We start from the raw sequence: 22,529 nt of genomic DNA, 5'->3' as shown, positions 1-22,529 counted from the left end.
GAATGCACAGGCTGGCTTCAGAGTTGGCCATGCCCACTACAGCCGAAACCTCTCTGTGTGTGGCTGTAGAGGGAAGGTCTGGAGAGCGACACCCCCCTGGTGACTCCGAGGCAGGCAGGCCAGGGTGGGGCCTGGAAGGATCGGGGAGACATTTAAATGCCTCCCCGTGCCGTCCCCGATGTGTCCAAGGGCCGGCTTGCCCGGGCAAGCCAAGGAAAGGCATGGGGGCATGGCCTAATATGCTAATGAGCTGTGCTGTTGGGGAGTGGCCTAATATGCTAATGAGTTTCTGCTGTTGGGTGTGGCCTATTATGCTAATGAGTTCCTGCTGGGCTTTTTCTACAAAAAAGCCCTGATTTTAGTTATTTTCTTCATCTATACTCTGCCATTCTACCCAGTGAGGGCCCAAAGTGGTTTGCATTGTTCCCCTCTCCTTCGTCCTAACCTCACAACAACACCCCTGTGAGGCGCGTTAAGTGGAGAGGGTGCGACTGGCCCCCGAAATCACTCAGCCAGCTTCTGGAGCACAGTGAGGTTTCGAACCTGGAATCTTCCTGATCCGAGTCCAGCACTCTAACCACTACGCCGCACAGCTTTCTGAGAGCCAGGGTGGGGCAGTGGTTAGAATGTCAGGCTAGGATCTGGACGCTCTCTCAGCCTAGCCTACCTCACAGGGTTGTCGTGGGAATAAAATGGAAGGGAGGAGAACAGTGTAGCCATGGCATAAATAAATTTCCCCTGGCCTTCAGACGTGTTATTTCAGTAATCCTCAGAACAGCTGTGTAAGCTAGGCTGGATAGTCCTCAATGTCAAAATGGCCAGAGTCATAACATTGCTGGGAGTGACCCATAATCACTGCCAGCTTAACTATAGCTTAACACTTGATCCAACCAGGTTGGAGACAACATAACAGTCAGTTCTGGGGTCTCCTAAACAAAGTGCCTGAGCCCCAACCCACCCATAAGCTAAAAAACATTCCTCATCAGTTCCAGTTCCCTATCACAACCATGACATAAATAAATTTTCCATGGCCTTCAGACATGTTTCAGTAATCCTCACAAGAGCTTTGTAAACTAGGCTGGAATTAATCCCACGTTGTGGATGAGGAGGTTGAAGCTGAATTACTGGTCTCTTGAAGGCCTGTAAAGACCAAAGTAAATGTACCCATGGGCAATTTGTGGTTCCCCCCCCCCAAAAAAAAAGATCATAGCACACTGGGGCTGCAGCACTGGGGAAGGAGTGGTATTCTTAGTTGAAATATTACTACCAGTTATATTGCTGTTACTCATTAGTAAACTGTTTTATTATTCTATTCTATTCTCAGCATCCTTCTGCACAGGTTTTTTTTTTTTTTTAACTTTTCATGAAGGAGTGGTGCACCCACCCTCCAGTCCCCTAATTTAAATCTTCCCTCTCATGCTTGGCTTGGGAGCCTTTACAACTTGCCCTCTTTACCTCCATGGAGGAAGGAATCATTTCTCCAAAGGTCAGATCCCTCGGCAGAATCTTTCCTGTTGCTCTTTGTGGATCTTGCCTCTGTGCCGTGTGCTTCCCTTCTGATAACCACCCGCTCTCCTTGCAAACAGACCCTCCTGACCAGACAATAGATGAGGTGAGCGCCCAGGAGTTCCGGAGCCTCATGGATCTCAATGTTGTGAGCGGTTTCTTAGCATCAAAGGTGAGCAACCTCACTGTTATGAGCGGCTCTTCTCCCCAGTTAGCAGGGGGGGGGGATCAGAATGCTGTGCTCAGGGAAAGAGGACCCAGCACTTTTATTATGGCAGATGTCCAGGAAAACAGGAACACTGTCAGAAGAGGGAGATGGATAGGTTTCGATGTCACCAGCTGTAAACCTTAAGGTAAAGGTAAAGCTTCCCTTGCTCGAAAGCCAGTCAAATCTGACTCTAGGGTTGCGGTGCTCATCTCCGTTTCAAAGCCGAAGAGCCAGCGCTGTCTGAAGACGTTTCCGTGGTCATGTGGCCGGCATGACTAAACACCAAGGCGCACGGAACACTGTTACGTTCCCACCGAAGTGGTACCTATTTATCTACTTGCAATTTCTTGCTTTCGAACTGCTAGGTTGGCAGGAGCTGGAACTAGAGACGGGAGCTCACTCAGTCATGCAGCAACTCGGGTCTCGAACTGCTGAACTACCGACCTTCCACAGCCTGCAGTTCAGCGTCTTAACCACTTGAGCCACCGCAGCTCCTTGTAAACCTTAAAGAGTGACACAAAACCAATTGCCCCCTTCCAGATCGACACGCCTAGGAGGAGAAGAGTTAAAACAGCCTGCTTGCCTGGAAGATGCAGGAGGAGCTATGGGGAGTCTCCTGTCAGATTGAACCGATTTTCCCCAAAGTTGGGGGGGGGGGAGAGAGAGAGATGCTACGAATGCAGGCAACACGTCTTCACGTTTGGATGCATACATCTCCTCCTCCTGCTTCATTTCTTAGAAACAATCCCCTTTGCAACCTGATATCCCACACCTCTTCTGTGGGAGTGGTTTTTGAGTAGGCTGTGTGTTAGCTTAAATAAACCCCTTTTATTAAAGGGTGTAAGACTGCCTTTGCATTCTTACCCACTAGCCTGTAGGCTGGTTGGGCAAGCTACCTATAGATGTCCCAAGGTGTCCAGAGGAGTTTTGGGGAGACCAGAAATCTTTGAGTAGTAGCAGAACTCTGCCCCCCCCCCCAAGTCTTACAAAGGTGGGAGAAAAAAATGGGAATTCCCACAAGGGAATTGGGATTCCTCTTGAACTTCCATCTCTGGGCAGCTCCAGCTCTCTCTCCAGCTCAGCCAGTTTGGTGTAGTGGTTAAGAGCGCAGGCTCTAATCTGGGCGAACAGGGGGGCTGATTCCCCACTCCTCCACATGCAGCTGCTGGTGTGACCTTGGGTCAGTCACAAGTTCTCTCAGAGCTGTTCTGGAAAGAGCAGTTCTGGAAAGAGCTCTCTCAGCCCCACCGACCTCACAGGGTGTCTGTTGTGGGGAGGGAAAGGGAAAAATCCAATCACTTCTTCTTTGGCTGACTCTTGTTATCTTGGAACAAGCGATGGAGGCGAAGAGGGAGTGAGGGACCTTGGGCGACTGTGACTCCAGTGGAGGGAAGCCAGAACTGACACTTTGATTTGCAGGGAAGCTTTGGGGAAGAGGCAAGTGGGTGGTGGGAAGTATGCGGGCACCATGGCACCCATGGGTATGAAGCTGGGCATCACTGGAGTCAGCTGTTCTAGGAAAGATGGACTATTATTCAGTCTGAGGCTGTTTCATCTGGCCTGAAGGGTCAAGGGCATTTTTCTCCTTATTCCTCTGTCAACAGTTTGCACTGCCCTACCTCCGGGAAACAAGAGGGAACATCATCAACATCGCCAGTCTTGTGGGTGGCATGGGGCAGAAATGCGCAGTGCCCTATGTGGCCACCAAGGTAAGCCTGAGCCCAAGACAGAGCCCCACCCAACCCCCCTTCACCCTCTTCTCAGCCTCCAGGTTTATGCACTTCTATCCTGCTGCTTTCAATAGCATCTTGAGCTTCCTCTGCTTGGTTCCTGCTGGTGTTAAAGAGCTAGGGAAGACTGGGCAGGTGTTTCTGTAGCCAATTCGCAGCCCCATCTAAACCGCTCGGTGTGTTTTCATCTACAAATCTTAAATTGGCCTGTAACAAAAATGGCCAGTTCTGATTTTACTAAAAGGAAAGTTTGCTTTCTCCTGCATCAGTTCAGTTTCACATTGACCACATTTGCACATTGCATAAACTGTCTGAGAGAAGGTCAAAGGGGCATTGGGCCCCCGTGGAGGAAAAACGCCAGTGATTTCCCAGGGCTCCTTGGAAGAGTCCTTCCCCCGGCGCACCAGGAGGTGACTTGATAAATTGGATTAGGTGGGGGTCTTTCTTACTCCGGCTTTATCGCAAGGAGTAAATCCATGCTCACACACACACAAATCAGGGCTTGCCACCCTCTGCTCAATTAAAGAACAGCAAGACTCATGTTTTTGTGGGGGAGACTCAAGGTGAGTGAGGGACTGCCAGTTTCCATTCTCTAATGCACAGCTCCTCTAAGAGAGAGCCTCTACTTTGTCGGGACCAAAGTACACGTCATGTTGGGGATCTGTTACTGGATCCCTTGACCCTTGGTGTGTGTGTTTTTGCCTTAAAAAGCAGCTGCAGAGGGCAGCCAATCAGGGACTGAGATGGTGGTGCTGTTGAGGGGGGGGCTAGCTCTCCTCCCATGCCATTTCCTTGGTCAACCCCCCCCCCAGGCATGCATACACACAGAGGAACTATTTACTTAGAGATTAAGAAGAAGGGGGGGAGAAGATTTGGATTTATGCCCCGCCCTTCACTCGGAGTCTCAGAGCGCTTACAATGTCCTCTCCCTTCCTCTCCCCACAACAGACACCCGGTGAGGTAGGTGGGGCTGAGAGAGCTCTGACAGAACTGCTTTTGAGAGAACAGCTCTGACAGAACTGTGACTGACCCAAGGTCACCCAGCTAGCTGCATGTGGAAGAGTGGGGAATCAAACCCGATTCTCCATATTAGAGTCCACACACCTAACCACAACACCAAACTGGCTCTCCAGTTATATACTTATACGGTTTCCCCACCCCCAAAAAAATGGGGAACCCAAAGTGAATTTCACCCTCAGCCTCCCTTGTTACTTCCACAACAGCAATCCTGTGAGGTTTGCTAATTTCAGATGTTTTTATGGTTGCACTTGAGAATGCATCTGCACAGAGCAGTAGGGTGTAATTTTTTAAATGTGCATTAATGATTGATCATTAAGTATAGCAAGGGTAGACCAGCCTACCTAAGGGACCGCCTTTCCCCACATATGCCCCCAAGAGCACTACGGTCTGGGACTCAGAACTTGTTGGATGTGCCAGGTCCCCGGGTTATCAAACTCGTTACGACCAGGAACAGGGCGTTTTAGGTGGCGGCTCCTATCTGGTGGAACGAGCTCCCAGAGGAGATCAGGGCTCTGCGGGACCTAGCACAGTTCCGCAGAGCCTGCAAGACGGAGCTCTTCTGCCAGGCGTTTGAATAGGAGCCGCCATCACTATGGTACCATCTACGCCCCAAGCTTTGTGGACAGGGTCACCATGATGTCACCATGAGGTGGGCACCTTGGAAGAGAAAGAGACTTTTAAGAGACCGCCATCTTGTTTTTAGGAGCACCAAATACTGTTTTGAATGTATGATGTCGTAAAAGATATTTAATATTTTAATGTTTGTATTGTTTTATTATACCGGCGATATGCCATGTAAGCCGCCCTGAGCCTACGGGGAGGGCGGGATAAAAGTCTAAATAATAAATAAATAAATAAATAGAGCAGAAAACAGCCTATTATTAGAGTTGCCAGATTAGTTAATTTTTTTGCTGGTCCTGGCTCTTTCACCTTTGAGGGGTACCCCAGATAAGCAGGTGATCAGGTTGGTCTGCAAGCAGTGAGTAGACGGCTCTGCTGCTTTCTCCATGTCAGCATGAAGAGGAGCCTGTTCAGCTCAGTTGGCAAACTCACCTGTTGCCCGTTCAACTTGCAGGGCGCTGTGATTGCAATGACCAAAGCCCTGGCCATCGATGAAAGCAAATACGGCGTACGGGTCAACAGGTAAGCATGATTATTATCCATGTAGAACCAGCAGTGCACATGGTGCTTTGCAGAGGAACGCCCGGAAAGAGGAGCTGACAGCCTCGATTTCAAGAGAAAGAGGACAGGGTGGCGGCAGGAGAAAGGATCCCAGGTAATTGTTGTTTAGCTCCAGAACACTGTGCTGGAGTCACTGCTCCAGGAAAGATGTCCGTGATGAAAAGACTTCTCCACTCCCACCCTATTTTTTTCCCCTTTCAAATTTTGTTACTTAGAACAGAAACAAAAATTATGGATTAGCCTAGCCATGACATTTGCTATATACTGTTAGTCACCTGTGGCCCCCACCTTCGGAGGCAAAACATGTTTCTAGACAAGATTGGCTTGATCTTATGTCATTCTTTTCCCCCTCATCCTCCTGCCCCTTTCATTTACTCTCTCTGCCAACTTGAATCTTAGCATCTCGCCTGGGAATATCTGGACTCCTATGTGGGAAGACCTCGCTAGCCAGACAGCCAATGCAGAAGCAGCGATCCAGGAAGGCAGCAATGCTCAGGCAAGGGCCTTGAGGGAGGGGTACGGGTGACTGGGGGGGGAGGTTCCACTGCATACAGGGTGGTAATAGGTAGGACTGTGGTAAGAAAACTTGACTTCTGGAATCTGTTATGCAAACGAGGGCTATATGCATAAAAGTGCTATTTTGCATAAGTTATTTGTGTTAAACATGGGGAAGGCGAAAGGGCAGTGTCCAACGCACTGTTATCTCACCGCTGTCTACCTGAGAGCCAGTTTGGTGCAGTGGTTAAGTGTGGCGGACTCTAATCAGGAGAACCAGGTTTGATTCCCCACTCCTCCCCATGCAGCTGGGGTGTGACCTTGGGTCAGTCACAGTTCTCTCAGGGCTGTTCTCTCAAGAGCAGTCCTCAAAAGAGCTCTCTCAGCCCCACCTACCTCATAAGGTGTCTGTTGTGGGGAGAGGAAGGGAAGGAGATTGTAAGCCACTCTGAGACGCTGAGTGAAGGGCGGGGTATAAACTCTCCTCCTCCTCCTCCTCCTCCTCCTCTCACACTCTTAAGGACTAGCAATGTAGCCTGATAAAATTCCAAAAGCTCATATTTGTGTGAAAGGGGTATAAACGTATCTCCTCTGTTGCACTTTTGTAGCTCCTGGGACGGTTTGGGACCCCGGCAGAGGTGGCAGCGGCTGCCCTGTACCTTGCTGCCGATGGCACGTTCTGCACTGGCATCGACCTTGTGCTCAGTGGTGGAGCTGAGCTTGGTTATGCAAAGAAGAACAGGATGGATCCCAGTTTGGTTTGCGAAAGCTAGCGGGTTAGAGCTGGGAGCCAGCCAAGACTTCTTGAGGAAGTGAAAGAACTTTGGTGGCTGGTAGAGCAAAAGAGCTGGATCGGCAACGTACGCTTCTTTTTTAAAAGCCTGGCTAGAGCCTTTGGTTTCTGGCAGATCTTCATTTTAGCTAACTCACCGTGACCCTGAAAGTGTGGCTGGCGACCGGTTCCTTTCTTATTTCTCTGTTTTGATATGGCGCCACCTTCAGGTCCTTGCAGACATTGCTGGAGTCCTTGTGGATCTTGTATGGACTTTGCTGCTCTGGTGGTTTACCTGGATTGAAATCTTACGTGTTTTGGATTTTCCCGACAGACCTTCTATTTCGTAATTGAATTTTTAAAAATATAATGTGAACCACTGAGTGGGGAAGTGTTCACAACAAACAGCGGGAAACAAATATTTTAATAAACAGATGGAACAACCCTAAATCATCCTTCCAAGATGAGGAACCCACAACAGGGATCGCTGTGTATGTCTGTCACAGCAAAATAATAGACAGTCCTGCGGCACTTGGGCTACGTGCATTAAAAAGTGGCTTGCAGTGCTGGCCGGTTTGCTTGCTGGCCCTTCATTGTCTGGGAAAGTTTCTCGTGGGCTGCAGCCGGTGTTCCCTCTCATTTCCCCCCCTGCTGCGCAGAGCATTCCACATCCTGAGCAGAACAGAACTGCTGTAATCTTAAAATGGGCCATAGGCAGTGTCAGACCCTGTGCGGCTCCAGATTGCTGCTGAGTGGGGCTTCCTGTGTTAAGGAGCCGCTTAGAGGGCAGACTGGCCGCAGCCCCGGAGGACCACAGGGGTCAGGAACAAGCAGAGCCAAGTGGCTCTTGGCCAGCCTACCCCCACGGCTGCCCTGGCTGCTGCCCTGGGTCTGAGCTGAGCGGTCCCCACGTTGCTGCCGGCATACAGCTGCCACCCGGCACCGAGGCTGCTTTAATGCCCCTATCTGCTCCTGGCAGCGAATGCTCCACACACTTGGTTTCTCTTGTATGGGGATAGCAGGCAAATGTGTCTAGAGCTGATGCATCATACAGCCCCTGGCTGTACCAACCTTGAAGAAAAAGCATCAATTTGTGGAGCTTGATAAAATCAATAGACAATTTATTTGGTACCCCAAAAAAGCACGAATCAAATGGAAATTATTACAAGATAAAAAAGAAAGAGGCGGATTTGGGCTGCCTAACTGGGAGTTGTATTATCAAGCTGCGGCGGCAGTATGGATAAAAGAATGGATAATACTAGAAGATACAAGATCATTAAATCTGGAAGGACATGATCTCAGTATGGGATGGCATGTTTATCTTTGGTACAATAAAGAAAAAATACATTCCAACTTTCATCAGCATATTTTGAGAAGCACACTGATAAAATGTCAGCAAAATCTAAAAGAAAATTATTACTTAAAAAACCCCAGATGGGTATCCCCTCTAGAAGCATTTATTAAACCCACCTTATTATCGGAAAACAAGAAGATGTCATATGAAAATCTACTAGAGAAAAATAATAAACTAAAAAGTCTAGAAAAGTTACAATCACTAAACATAAACTTGACTTGGTGGGAAAACATGCAATTAAAATCTGTATATAGTAAAGATAACAGCCTAGGTTTCTATGTATCAAACAACGAATTAGATAAAATTTGGCTTTCATCCAGTGATAAGTTAATTCAAAAGATATATAAGTTTCTGTTGGAGAACTATATTCAGGATGAGATTGTTAAATCCTCTATGGTAACGTGGATGCAAGATATAGGTTATAATATTGACACTGATGAGTGGGCTAAAATATGGAAAATAATGCAACTCCTTAAGTCAACAACATTTAAAGAAAATAGTTACAAAATGTTTCATAGGTGGTACTGGTCACCTGACAAAATTGCTAAATGTTCGGTTACAATCTCAAAAAATTGTTGGAAATGTAAAAATAACATAGGATCCTTTTTTCATATGTGGTGGAAATGTGAAAAATTGCAAAAAATTTTGGAGAACTGTAAAAAAGATAATATTAGAAATATTGAATGTTAATCTTAGCTTACTACCTGAAATATATTTACTAAATATAATTTCAGATTGTTATGAGCCAGAAGAAAGATACTTGTTAACTTATATCCTAATATCATCAAGAATATTACTAGCCCAATATTGGAAAAACGAGAGACTACCCTCTAGACAGGAAATAGCTTTGAAACTGCTGGACACCACAGAAATGGACAAATTAACTATGTTAATTCATGGGAAAGATGAAACCCTATTCTGAGTGCATAAATGGTGGGAAAATAGCTTTATGTAAAAGACTCCGAAAATATAAAGAAAGTGTCAAATATGTGGCTGTATAAAATGACAAATTTCATAAATAAATTATTTTTAAAAAAATGTTTAGTAATTTGTCAGTTTTTTCTCAGCATTTGGTCAGGTTTTTTTGAATTTTGGTCAGTAAAATCAGTATTTTTTACCCTCTGACTAGTTTCCACCCCTGTACTCTGTCAATAGTGATAGAACTGGAAAACAAAAAACAAACAATACTTCTTATGCCCTGCAAAATTCCCATTGTCAAATGGTCAGCAAGATATGGATATGTTTGAACAAAGTAAACACCACCAAGCCATTGCAGGTCTGAAGAGGGCTCCTTCATACAGCGTGAAGTTTCCCTTTTAAAGTGATTGAACAAAATATGAGCTACATTTATTTAGGTGTCATGTTAGGGTACAAACCTGAACATCTTGCTGGCCTTTTTCCTTGCATCTCATCTCATGCTCACGTGGAGCATATCTTAACTGGGGGGGTGGACAATATGGGAGGAAGGGGTCCTTTGAGGATCCTGGCTCAAAGCCACTGGACTAGTTCTCAAAATTCAACCGTAAACCTCCCAAGTTCAACATAAATTTAAATCAGGAGTCATTTCCTGTGGGAGCGCACAGGAGCAGAGCTCTGGCAGTAAGGAGCCCAGGGGGTGGGCACATGCAACAAGCCCCGCCCCCTGCTCCCAGCAGCCCTCACTCGGGCCATGAGGAGCAAGAAGCAACCAGGTAAGTAGCAGAGCCTCCCGCCTTCAGATACAAGCTCTCCTTCCTCTGTGAGGGCAGATCTGCGTGTCCCCCCCCCATAGCTAGCAATCCAAAACAGTCCAGTGGCACCTTTAAGACCAAGTTTTATTCAGGTACAAGCTCTCCCCCCTCTGTGAGGACAGATCTGCACATTTCCCCCCCGCCCAATACCTAGCAATCCAAAACAGTCCCGTGGAGCCTGAGCAGTGGGTGTTGCCTTCTGACATACTTCCGGTGATGTCAGAGGGTGTGGCATATGCAAACAAGTTATGCTAATGAGCTCCTGCACCTCTTTTTCTACGAAATGACCCCTGATTTCAATGCAACCTCATATATGGAATCATTAATCCAAAATAACACATTCAATATGAATTGGGTCCTGAAGTTCAACAGGTAAGTTCCTAAGATTCAACAGGTAGCTCAATCCAACTTCATATATTGAGTCATTCACTCAGTCCAGCCTCATGTATTAGGTCATATCCTTTACAAATTCCTTCCTGAAGCGTAGTATGTTGTTATTTACAGACTGTAGCAGCAGGCTCAAACCGACGTCATACTCGGGGACAAACCTTACAAATGAAGATTTCATCTGATTTCATGTGCAGACTTCACCACCCTGATGGATTGGTGGTAGCTTTCCATTTCAACAAGACTTTCTCAAAGGCAAAATTGCTTCTTAACAGCAAGCCATTGCTAAAAATTGCAAAACAATCTCATAATATGCAATTAGTCAAGTCTACTGCCCTCCAAGACAGCAAATCACCAAATCAAATTACCAGTAATTACAGCCATTGGAGCCTGGGGAGGGATCTCAGGAGAGTCTAATGCCATAGAGCCCACCAGCTCCCAAAGCAGCCATTTTCTCCAGGGGAACTGATCTCTGTAGCTTGAAGATCAGCTGAAATTCCAGGAGGTCTTCAGGTCCCACTTGGAAGTTGGGCAACTTCAGGACAGTAAGAGGGAGCAGCTTTGGCCTTTGCCACTGTGTTAAATGGTCCTGTAGACCACTGTTCTAATCCCACAGGGCTACTCTAAGGTCCATACAATCTGATGATTATGGCTGACTTGTATTTTTATGCAAATGAGTGTTGCTTATTTTTTTTAAAAAGTAAAAAATATTAACATGTTACAGGGCTGTTATGTCCTAACAAAGGACCATGCACGCAGTCAGGACAACGCACGTGGCCTAGCGAACACACGGAGCTTCGCGCTGTAGAACAATAGACGCTGAGGATACAAGAATGGACCTATCAGCCGATCTGGATCCTAGTATCGACCTATAGTTATGTGGGCACTGTAAATCACGGGTGTTGGGTGTGGTTTGGGAGCAGGCCCCCGGGCCCCACTTCTCCGTCTCAGTTTCTACCTGCTAATAAATCATGAGCGGAAATCACTCGTCTATGCGTCTTGGAACCCAGTACATTTCAAGGGCTGTGTTGGGAATCTGTTCATAAGAACATAAGAGACGCCAATGTTGGATCAGGCCAAAGGCCCATCCAGTCCAACACTCTGTGTCACACAGTGGCCAGAAATACCAGTGCCATCAGGAGGTCCACCAGTGGGGCCAGGACATTAGGAGCCCTCCCACTGTTGACCCCCCCCCAAGCACCAAGAAGACAGAGCATCACTTGCCCCAGAGCCCCTAGCTATACCTTGTGGCTAATAGCCACTGATGGACCTCTGCTCCATATGCTTATCTAATTCCCTTTTGAAGCCGTCCATGCTTGTAGCACCCACCACTTCCTGTGGCAGTGAATTCCAAGTGTTAATCACTCTTTGGGTGAAGAAGTACTTCCTTTTATCCGTTCTAACCCGACCGCTCTGCAGTTGTCGTGGAGTGCCCACGAGTTCTTGTATTGTGAGAAAGGGAGAAAAGTACCTCTTTCTCTACCTGCTCTTTCCCATGCATAATCTTATAAACCTCGATCATGTCACCCCTCAGTCGTCTTTTCTCCAAGCTAAAGAGCCCTAAGCGCTTTAACCTTTCCTCATAGGGAAAGTGTTCCAACCCTTTTATCATTCGAGTTGCCCTTTTCTGCACTTTTTCCCAAGCTATAATATCCTTTTTAAGGGGTGGTGCCCAGAACTGCACACAGTATTCCAAATGAGGTCTCTCCATTGATTTATATAGGGGCATTATTATATTGGCTGATCTGTTTTCAATAGTGGTGGTTCTCTTGCTCTTTGTGGATCTTTTAGCTGCAAAACCTGCTTCCCTTTTAAATCCACTTGATTTCCTCACAAACAGGTTATCCTGAAGGTATAGGTAACATGAGTGCCCAAGACTTCGGCAACATTATGGGAAGCAATGTTGTGAGCTGTTTGTTAGCATGCAAGCTGAGTGTTTCTAATGTTTATCAGCACTGGAGGGGAAGCAGCGGCAAAGCCACTAAAAACAGGTGGGAGGTGGCTCAGCTGGGTCTCTTTTTGGCAGTCCCTTTAAACCAGGCTGCCCAACAGAGCCCACCCAGGAGCCGATCCTATGGGGAGAACTCCCTGTGGGCTCTGCTGGGGCTCTGCTGCACAGACTGGATTAGACCAGACTACCCAACAGAGCCCACCAAGCAGCCGATGCCGGGGCTCTACTGGGCAGCCTGGTTTTGCCAGTAATTCCCAAATGTGTCCAGGATTGTTTCAGGGATTCTTTTCCCTATTCTCCGAAAAAAATCCCAGATACATTTGGGAGGCCAAAATATACCCAGGAAATACTAATGAGGTGTTTTTCGGGTATATTTTCAGTTCAGGTAGACCCCGAATGCACACCCCTACTAGAGACCCGTTTGAAAATTAGCAACCCTACCTGCAAGGATAAAAAAAACGTGAGAAGATGCACGGAGTAGGCAGGAACGCCAAAAAGCACTTCGTTAACTCTTTTTTATTAGCAATTAATGTACCATAGAAGTTAGATTAATGAGGCAATAAATTTTTACTGTGGGTAGTACATGTTGTTTTCTTTTATGTGGTGCTGAACGTCGGCTGATGGCCTCTCCCAATAGCTTCATATAGATATTAAACCGCATGGGTGATAAGATTGAGGAGCCCTGTGGAACCCTACAGGCCAGCGGCCATGGGATAGAGTAGGAATCCCCTCGCAACACTTTCTGAGACCACCTCCCCCAGATAGGCCTCGAACCACAGTAATACAACACACACGCCCCGGCTGTCTCATTGCTGACTGGCTGCTCAGTAGGATACCATAGTCCATAGTATTGGAATATTAACTATGTATGTACAATGGAAGTTACATTAATGAAGCTATCAATTTTTTTACTGTAGGTACATGTTTTCTTTTAAGTGCTGCTGATTTAATTTTTGTCGGCTGTTCTAGAGTCACTGTAATAAAATTGATTGATTGAACGTTCAGACTGTATATATTTTGATGGGGGCATTTGGAAAAGTTGGATGACTTTTTCAGCCTCAGTCCAACAGTTTGAATTGCTTTGTGACATCCCAGGATGAGGAGAGACACACCAGCACCACCACTGCTTTGGTCACTTTGGGAGAATGTGCAAACCTGCCTTTCCTTCTACAGCAAGCGAGCACCATTTGGTCATAAAGAATCCAGAAGGGGGAGAAGCCAATGAATGCAGGCGGAGAGAGCTTGGAGGAATAGGGAAAGGAATCTGTCAGGCCGGGGAGAGGGCACCAAAGCCAGCTCAGCTTGGAAGGGTGGCTCCTGATGCAAACTCATTTTCCTGTATTAAAGCCAAACATCAGCAACATGTTTATGGCACCTCTTTTCTTTGAACTGTGACTTTATTGGGTGATGGGATTTGGGATAAGAACAGGTACAGCTGTTGACCGAGGGAATTTAAAAAGAAAACATCAACAGGAACAGTTTAATGGCCAACAATTTCATGGTCTCTCGCTGTCCTGGGGCACATCCACATGACAAACTAAAGTCTAATTAGAGAAGGGCTGAGCTCCAGCTTACGATATCAGAGTCTGGGCCAGGTGAGGCTGAATCCAAGATGGGGCTGGTGTTGTTCATTTTGCCCTATCCTCTGTCCCTTCAGCTTCGCAAATGCTCAACATGTAGATGCTGTGACTGAGACAGGTAGACATGTTGAATCTCTACTTGCCCCTTCCAGGACTGGAAATCCTGGAAGCAGGGTCACCAACAGGCCTGGGGAAGAATACTGTGTCCTTCAGAGAGGCTTCATGTATGTGAATGGGCATCCGAAGCTTTTCATGGCATGGAAGAGAAGAACACCCACCTACCTCTCGATATTTGATGTGGTTCAAAGAGATAGTGAAGGAACCAGCTGGAAACCAGTTTAAAAAGTAGCAACCCTACCTGTAAGTAGAAGAGCAAGAGTCTTCCTTACAAGGGGTCATTTCGTAGAAAAAGAGGTGCAGGAGCTCATTAGCATAACTCATTAGCATAACTTATTTGCATATGCCACACACCCTGACATCACCGGAAGTCTGTCAGAAGGCAACACCCACCGCTCAGGCTCCACTGGACTGTTTTGGATTTCTAGCTATTTGGGGGGGGGATGTGCAGATGTGTCCTCACAGAGGAGGGAGAGCTTGTACCTGAATAAAACTTGGTCTTAAAGGTGCCACTGGACTGTTTTGGACCGGGGGGCTGGGGGGAGCTCTGCAGCTTACCTGGCTACTTCTTGCTCTGACTGAGGGCTGCTGGGAGCAGAGGGTGGGGCTTGTTGCATGTGCCCGCCTCCTGGGCTCTTTACTGCCGGAGCTCTGCTCCTGTGCGCTCCTGCAGGAAATGACCCCTGTTCCTTACCAGTGTGGCATATCTGAACTGGTGCCTCTTAAAGGGACAATTTGGATCCTGCCTTTCCTCAAAAAAAAGCCTAAGGTGACACACATGGCTCTCCTCCCCAGACTGACTGATGGGCTCCTCTTCCTCTGTTTTCCTCTGCTGCAGCATCATAATGCAGCACCTTTGCAGAGCTCTTCTCCTTGGAAGGGTGACTTTTTTGAATCAATGAGAGCTGTATTCTTCCCTCTTATTTCCTCTCCCCTTTTCTATCCTCTTGCTTGCTGGAGAGGTCCTACGAATTCTCACCTGCACTTAGGCCAGGCTTGGGGAGGGGCTGATTCCGTATAAGGCAGCATCACGTGTGTTTTTATATGCGTGTGTGTATCCATCATCTGGTTCTTCTTCCCAAAGCTCAGCTCAGCTCCTCCACTGAGCACAAGGTTGAAACCAGTGTAGAAAGTACCATCTGCAGCAAGAACCCGGGCAGCCAAGGCCATTTCTTTTGGGGTCCCAGAACATCCCATAAGCTATTAATGTGAAAAATAAAAGAGATAAGCATAGTATTCTATACTAATCTCATTTGAGATAAAATCATGATGTCTCAGAAGCAGAATCTGGTGGGGCAGTAGAATCCAAATCTCCTGGGTGCAGACTTCTAACTTTCAATTTCTGTATACACAACCCTTCGTCTTGCTACCATCTTAGAAGTGGAAGAAGTTGGGTTGCCAATTCCAGCTTGGGGGATTTAGAAGCGATGTGCAGGGAGGGCAAAGTTTTGGGAAGGGAGGGAAAGGAGCTCAGCAGAGATGCTTCTTCCATAGGAGAAATGGAGTTCTATGAGCACCCACCCTCTGCAGCCACTCTAGGACGTCTGGTTCTCCTACTACCCACCAGGGCTGCTGTTTTCACCTGGGCAATGTCGCCAGGAGAATATTTATTTATTCAAACATTCCTTATGGTGTTCAAGGTGGCTTACAATATAGATAATGCATATAATCTATCTATCTATCATCATCATCATTATCTATCTAATATATAAAATACCAAAAAAAACCCAAAAATTGAAAATCACATTCTAGCGCAGCGGTCACACACACTAAGTAATCCAATTTCAATCCATTTTCTAGCTAGCTGTCTGTCTGTCTAACATATAAAATACAAAAAAAACCCACCCAAAATTGAAAATCACAGTCTAGTGCTGCAGTCACACACACTAAATAATCCACTTTCGATGCACTTTCCAACTGGATTTTACTGTGTGAACTGGCAAAATCCATTTGGAAAGTGCATTCAAAGTGGATTATCTAGTCTGTGTGACTGCAGCCTCGGACTGCATGTAACGTAATCAAATGTGGTCCTAAGTAAGACTTGCCTGCACAGCCCCTATTGTTGGGCTATTGAGGACGTGTGTGAGGCAAAGCACCCTAATTTCCCTCAAGGGTTAACATGATTAATTGGAGGCCTGTTCCAGCTCACGGGTGTCCATGATTTGGGTCTTCCTGCAGATACCATCCTTCTTCTGTGATGCAAGAAAACTACTTAGAAAATGTCTTCTATGGACATCAGCTATAAAAGCCAATGGCAAGAAAATCAATCCTATAGCTGGCAATTAAAACACAGAACACGCAGGCGAGAGGAAAGGCTGAAAGAGAGAAACCAGCCAAAGATTTGGGTACAACCAAAGAAGGCCAGCCGGTGTTCTTTGCCACCAGGAGCCCAAGGTTGGACACTTCATGGGCAGCTGTCAAAAACGCCTCCTTTGGAGAAAAGGCATTTGAAGTAACTACCAACCAAGGGTGTTTAGAGGGGGGGGAATGATCAAAGGCTGGTGAGTAAATAATGGGTGATTATAGTAAACTGTGTCCTGTATTTACAGACTCCCAATGAGGTCCTCCCAGGCTACACTGACAGTGAAAACCCTAAATTTAACCACAGTGAAGAGTGATGTTTGCCCCTTTGTAGAGCCCACTTTGTAACTCAGGTTCAGCCTAGACTCACTTGAGTCACTCCACGGGGACTAACCAGCATCTCCTAGTGGGGACCCTGGCCTGGATAACCCAGCCTGGCCCAGTCTCATCAGGTCTCGGAAGCTAAGCAGGGCCAGCCCTGGCTAGTGTTTGGATGCGAGAGCTCCAAGGAATACCAGGGGTGTGACGCCGAGGCAGGCAATGGCCAACCTCCTCTGCAGGTCTCCTCCCTTGAAAACCCTGTGGGGTTGTTGTAAATCAGCTGTGACTTGATGGCACTTTCCACTTCCTCGTGGGGAAACTGAATGTTCAAAAATATGAGTTATTTTTCAGGATGAGGCATACAGTTCCCCAGGACAAAAGTGTGTTATATTTCCTGTGTTAGAAAACAGTGTACTATGTGGTCGGCTGGAAATGTTCAGTCCCCACCCCCAGATGCAAAGAACTGTATTGTAATATTGGTTAGCGTTCTCTAGGGAGTTCAGCGAAAGGAGGGGGTGCTTCTCAGTTCAGATGGGTAGCTGTGTTCATCTGTAGCGGCAAAGTAAACCAGGAGTCCAGTGGCACCTATTCCATCAGCTTCCTGTCAGAAGTGAAGTGATACTGTAAAATCTTGATGAAGGTTTACAGAAACAAGAATTTTTAAAAGCACAAAAATCTGAAAAGGTCCACATTTATGGAGCAGATCGTAGTGTTGCCAGATCTTGGCTGGGAAATACCTGGAGATTTGGGGGTGGAGCCTGTGGAGGGCAGAGTTTGGGGACAGGAGGGGAGGGACTTCCATGGGGTACAATGCCATAGTTTACCTCTGAAGGCAGCCATTTTCTCCAGGTGATCTGATCTCTGTCACCTGGAGATCAGTTGTAATAGCAGGAGATTGCCAGCTCCCACCTGGAGGTTGGCACCCCGAAGCAGATGTGAAGGAAGAATGCGGAACACAACCATGCAACAGACTCTGAATGCTGTGGGGAGGAGCAACTGAGGGTGTTTTGCCACCTCAGGCGCTCTCCGTTCATTTGCCATCCTGCTGGGTGCAAAGCCATCAAAGCCCTGGAGCAGGAGGCAGGGACCTATTCGAGAGGCTTTAATCTCTCAAGATATGTCCTATCTGCTCTTCACATCATCAATCAGACAAAATGAGCAGCACTTAAAAGGACTTCTTGCATTTACAAAGGTGTCATGCTTATTTAGTCACATTATTTAAATTACATCAGTATTAATTTTGGAGCAACAAAACAACCTATGACAAATTCCAGACAACAAAATCTTATAGACTAACAAAGTGGAGCGTCTGAAGAACCACCTCCCCCTAGACCACAAACCTGCCTCTCCACTAAGTGAGCCCATAGCCAGGATTTTTTAATCGGGGGGGACCTTTAAATAAGTCAGGGGGCACCCCGCGCACACTCCTGCACACACCCCCTTAAGGAGCACCTGGGTTGGATGGGAAGTCAGGGGGCCTTGGCGGTAAGTCAGGGGCAGGCCCCGAGATGCCAAACTGTGGCTATGGGTCTCTCCTCTAAGGCTGTTTAATAAAGCCCTTCCTTTGAAGCTCTTGCTGTCAAGAAGGAGGAAGCGGGTCTCAAATGCCCAGAAGGCCTTTTTGGTGGTGGCACTCTTATCACACGGTAAGGCGTGTGCCTTCACCTGACTCCTGTTTGGGATCTATGATTCTATTGAATAAAAGCATGTTCGAATGAAATACCCCCAAAAGAATGGAAACGGGGGAAGAGTTTTACTTTGCAATATAACAGTGAAATATCCTTTTGGGTCCAGCCAAACTGACAATACCATATCAGGGAAAAAACCACAGTTATGGCAGCCCTCCCAGGGCTAGGAATGTGCCAGGCCAGCAGTTCACAGGGGGTACGGATGCATGTACAGAGAGAGACCGGGTGGGAGTTCAGAGGGAGGGAGACAAAGATCAGTGTAGGGTAGGGGAATTGAAGGGGAACCTCAGAGGGTACAGATGGCGAGCAGTGAAGAGAGCTGAAACTGGATGAAGCTGGAGCTTGCAGGTAGAGGAAGTGTAGAGGAGACGCGGCTGGTTACTTTGCCAACCTTGGCTACAGGATCCCTGCTCTGGAGCTCTGCGAGGGGCCACTATGGCACCCTTTTCTAAAGAGCAATTAACACGTGGGATTCACTGCCACAGGAGGTGGAGGTGGCTGCAAGCATGGACAGTTTCAAGAGGGGACTGGATCAACATAAGAAGCTGAAGTCCATCAGTGGCTATTAGCCGCAAGGTATAGATGGAACACTCTGTCTGCAGCAGTGATGCTCTGTATTCTTGGTACTTGGGGGGGGGGCAGCTTTTGGAGTTCTGACGCCTCTGCTGGACCTCCTGATGGCACCTGGTATTTTTGGCCACTGTGTGACAAAAAGTGTTGGACTGGATGGGCTACTGGCCTGATCTAACATGGCTTATGTTTTTTACTTATATGGCTGTTCCAGTTTCCCAGTCCACTCATGATGCATTGACATATAAGCAATGTTCCTGTGGCCAGAAGCTGCTGTGTTTCTGTGCTGGAAAAGCCTTTCTCTATAAATATGGTATTGCTCCATTTCACATCTGCTTCCTCAGGTTAGGAGCAGTGTTCCCTCTAAGCTGAGTTAGTGTGAGCTAGCTCACAGTTTTTTAGCCTCTGGCTCACACATTTTTGTCTCAGCTCAGAAAGGATGGCTCCAGAGCAAACTAATCTATGCAGTAGCCAAATTGCTTGCTCACAACTTCAATGCCAGTTGCCCACAAAGTAGAATTTTTGCTCACAAGACTCCACAGCTTAGAGGGAGCATTGGTTAGGAGTTCTCAAGACACCCAGGGGAACATGCAGATGTCTGCATCTCCTTTCCCACATACAGTGCCATTCCCTAAAAGGACTGCTGGGAGAATTTTTACCGGGTCTTTTTAACCCTGTTAGTAGTAAGTATATCGCTATAGCATTAAAACACTATAGCAATATACTATTATTTTTCTTTAAAAGGAGGGGGGACTTGCCAGGGGCAGGGGGTGAGGGAATGGCAGGCAGGCAGGAAGTCTAGCATGCATTTAGGAGGGAAAGGACAGAGACTCTCCTCATGCAAAAGGAACCTATAAGGTGACAAGAAAGAAGGATCGGGGGATTTCCCCCCATAAAGATTACAGGATCTACTCCAGTCCCGGAGCACCACCACCTTCCTTTGTGTAATTTATCCAGTTTGTTGTATGCACAATTAAAGCGTAACATTTCCCATTGTTGAGACTTGGAATACGTTTGATACTCCTGCCCCTTCTACATTTTCTCACCACGGTGAAGTTTATTTTGTGCTCCCACTGCTAGCCTGCATGGACGTAAAGGGACACCGAATGATTTACTTTTAAAAATAGGAGAAATCAGGGCTATTTTTGGGCAGGAACGCACAGGAACGGAGTTCCGGCTGGCTCCTGAGTTGGCCACGCCCAGCAGGAACTCATTAGCATAATAGGCCATACCTAACAGCAGAAACTCATTAGGATTGGCTACATTAGGGGTGTGTGGCCTAACACGTAAAGAAGTTCCTGCTACAAAAAAAGGCCCTGGGTTTTGACAACAAAGTAAACAGAATAAGAAGCAAAAGGTGAGTGTGGCTGGATGACCACACTTCTGGTAACACGGGGGTGTGGCTTAATATGCTAATGAGTTTCTGCTGTTGGGTGTGGCCTATTATGCTAATGAGTTCCTGCTGGGCTTTTTCTACAAAAAAAGCCCTGGGAGAAATTAAATTAAAGGGAGGGAAATTGATTGAAAGTATATTCGCCTATCATCCCTTAGCAAACCCACTGACAAGATGGAGTGAGGAGGACAAGTTCAGTTACTGAGCTTCATTCAATAAAGACCGACATTAAAGTGAGTGGAAGTAAACTGAGTATGGGGTAAGCTCATCCATGGCCCCGATCACACGCAGAAGCAATACGCACAAATGCCGGACAGATTTTAAGGGTGCAATCACACGGGAACATCTGCCAAGCGTCCCACACCCGTCTCGCTCCACCAAAGAAGCAGAGTTAAAAAATACCGGGGAAAGTGCAGTAGCAAATGAGTTTCCGATGGGCCACAGACGGACTTCCCTGTATAATTATTCCAGCACACTCCCATTGCGTCAGTGACCCCTTGTTGGAGCGCACCAGAAACACACAGCAAAGGGGAAAAGCCGATTCACTCGCCACTGTGTTGGATGATGCAGTGGCGGGTCAAATTAATATGGCACAAATAGCCTTGCTTCCCCCCTGCGTTATCTGGCACGTGTGACCGCACTCAACGTTTCCGTTACAGGCTTTGTGTGATTGGGACTTTTGCTCGGACTCTTTTAGTCTCTCTGGCTTGACTCTTGGACTGGACTGTAAACTCTCCCTCTCTGCCTTGCCCCACTGGCCCTGTCGTGACAATAGCACTGTCCTCTGGCAAAATCTGATTCGGCAGAAGGTAGACCCTGTGGTCCTGGAGGTAGGGTTGCCAACTCCAGGTTAGGAAATTCCTTGAGATTTGGAAGCGTGGAACTTGGAGAGGATGGGGTTTGGGGAGGGGAGAGCCCTCATGCCATAGAGTCCTCTCTCCAAGCAGCCATTTCCTCCAGAGGAACTGATCTCTATAGTCCAGAGACCAATCGCAATTCCAGGAGATCTCCATGCCCCACCTGGAAATTGGCAACTCTACTTGTAGGCAGGGCTATTTTTGGGCAGGAATGAGGAATGCACAGGAACGGAGTTCCGGCTGGCTCCCAAGTTGGCCACGCCCAGCAGGAACTCATTAGCATAATAGGCCACACCCAACAGCAGGAACTCATTAGAATTGGCTACATTAGGGGTGTGTGGCCTAACATGCAAAGGAGTTCCTGCTACAAAAAAGCCCTGGGTTTTGACAACAAACAAGGTAAACAGAATAAGAAGCAAAAGGTGGGTGTGGCTGGATGACCACACTTCTGGTAACATGGGGGTGCGGCCTAATATACTAATGAGCAGTGCAGTCAGGGGTGTGGCCTAATATGCTAATGAGTTTTTACTGCTGGGTGTGGCCTATTATGCTAATGATTTCCTGCTGGACTTTTTCTACCAAAAAAGCACTGCTTGTGGGCAATGTCCCGGTGCTGCTGTTTTGTTGTGGAATCTGGTTCCGCCAAGTTAGGGTTGCCCACCTCCAGGTGGTGGCTAGAATCTCCCGCTATCACATCTGATCTCCAGGCAACAGTAGGGTTGCCAGGTCTTACATTGACGCTGGCGGGGGTGTGTGTGTGTCCATGTCACCCAGAAGTGAAGTCATCGTGCATGGCATGTTACAGGGGATCCTCTGCCATTTAAGGAAAAACTCTATGGTTTTGCCTTTAATGATTGACATTCCCCCCCCCCAATGTGCCCTTTGCAATGACATCACCTCTGGGCATTGCCGCAAAGTGGGTGCTTTGGGGCTGGTGGATCTGGGGGCCTGAAAGTGGGCAAACCTCCACCCCCAATGGGGGGAATGGCAGCCCTAGGCAACAGAGGTCAGTTCACCTGGAGACAATGGCCACTTTGGAAGGTGGACTCTGTGGCATGGTACCCCATTGAATTCCCTCCCCTCCCCAACCCTGTTCTCTTGAGGCTCCACCCCCAAAATCTCCAGGTAGTTCCCAACCTGGAGCCAGTCACCATAGCCGCAATTCCTACAATCCAGGTCTCAAAGGTAAAGTGAAGTTCTGAGGGCCACCATCTTCCCCGGGAAGTGATTTCAGCCAACAGAGGTAGGAGGGAGAGCTGACACGAGAAGAAGTTAGGTGGAATGGAAAGATACCATGTGGGCAGAGTATTTTTTTAAAGGGAGTGATTTTAGGAAGGAGAGGATGGAAAGGAGGACCCACCGGAGAG

General features: G+C 47.2%; 2 protein-coding genes across 2 annotated transcripts in view; both read left to right on the top strand.

Annotated features, from left to right (window-relative positions):
* The window catches only part of LOC107105644 (17-beta-hydroxysteroid dehydrogenase 14-like), an 11,448-nt gene extending 3,854 nt beyond the window's left edge, over window positions 1-7,594 (top strand). The window contains exons 5-9 of the mRNA XM_015405642.1: window positions 1,587-1,678; window positions 3,319-3,423; window positions 5,540-5,607; window positions 6,046-6,142; window positions 6,750-7,594. Of these exons, the coding sequence (XP_015261128.1) occupies window positions 1,587-1,678; window positions 3,319-3,423; window positions 5,540-5,607; window positions 6,046-6,142; window positions 6,750-6,914 (527 nt within the window). The 3' untranslated portion in view covers window positions 6,915-7,594. The remainder of the gene's footprint in view (window positions 1-1,586; window positions 1,679-3,318; window positions 3,424-5,539; window positions 5,608-6,045; window positions 6,143-6,749) is intronic.
* Window positions 7,595-10,343: 2,749 nt separating this feature from the next.
* LOC107105642 (17-beta-hydroxysteroid dehydrogenase 14-like) overlaps window positions 10,344-22,529 on the top strand; it is a 23,076-nt gene continuing 10,890 nt past the window's right edge. Inside the window, exons 1-2 of the mRNA XM_015405641.1 lie at window positions 10,344-10,369; window positions 13,993-14,033. Coding sequence (XP_015261127.1) covers window positions 10,344-10,369; window positions 13,993-14,033 — 67 coding nt within the window. The remainder of the gene's footprint in view (window positions 10,370-13,992; window positions 14,034-22,529) is intronic.

Source organism: Gekko japonicus, unplaced genomic scaffold (assembly GCF_001447785.1).
Source record: "Gekko japonicus isolate JY-2015 unplaced genomic scaffold, Gekko_japonicus_V1.1 scaffold4020, whole genome shotgun sequence".
NCBI classification, from domain to species: Eukaryota; Metazoa; Chordata; class Lepidosauria; order Squamata; family Gekkonidae; genus Gekko; species Gekko japonicus.
This window is presented reverse-complemented; position numbering and strand designations above follow the sequence as displayed.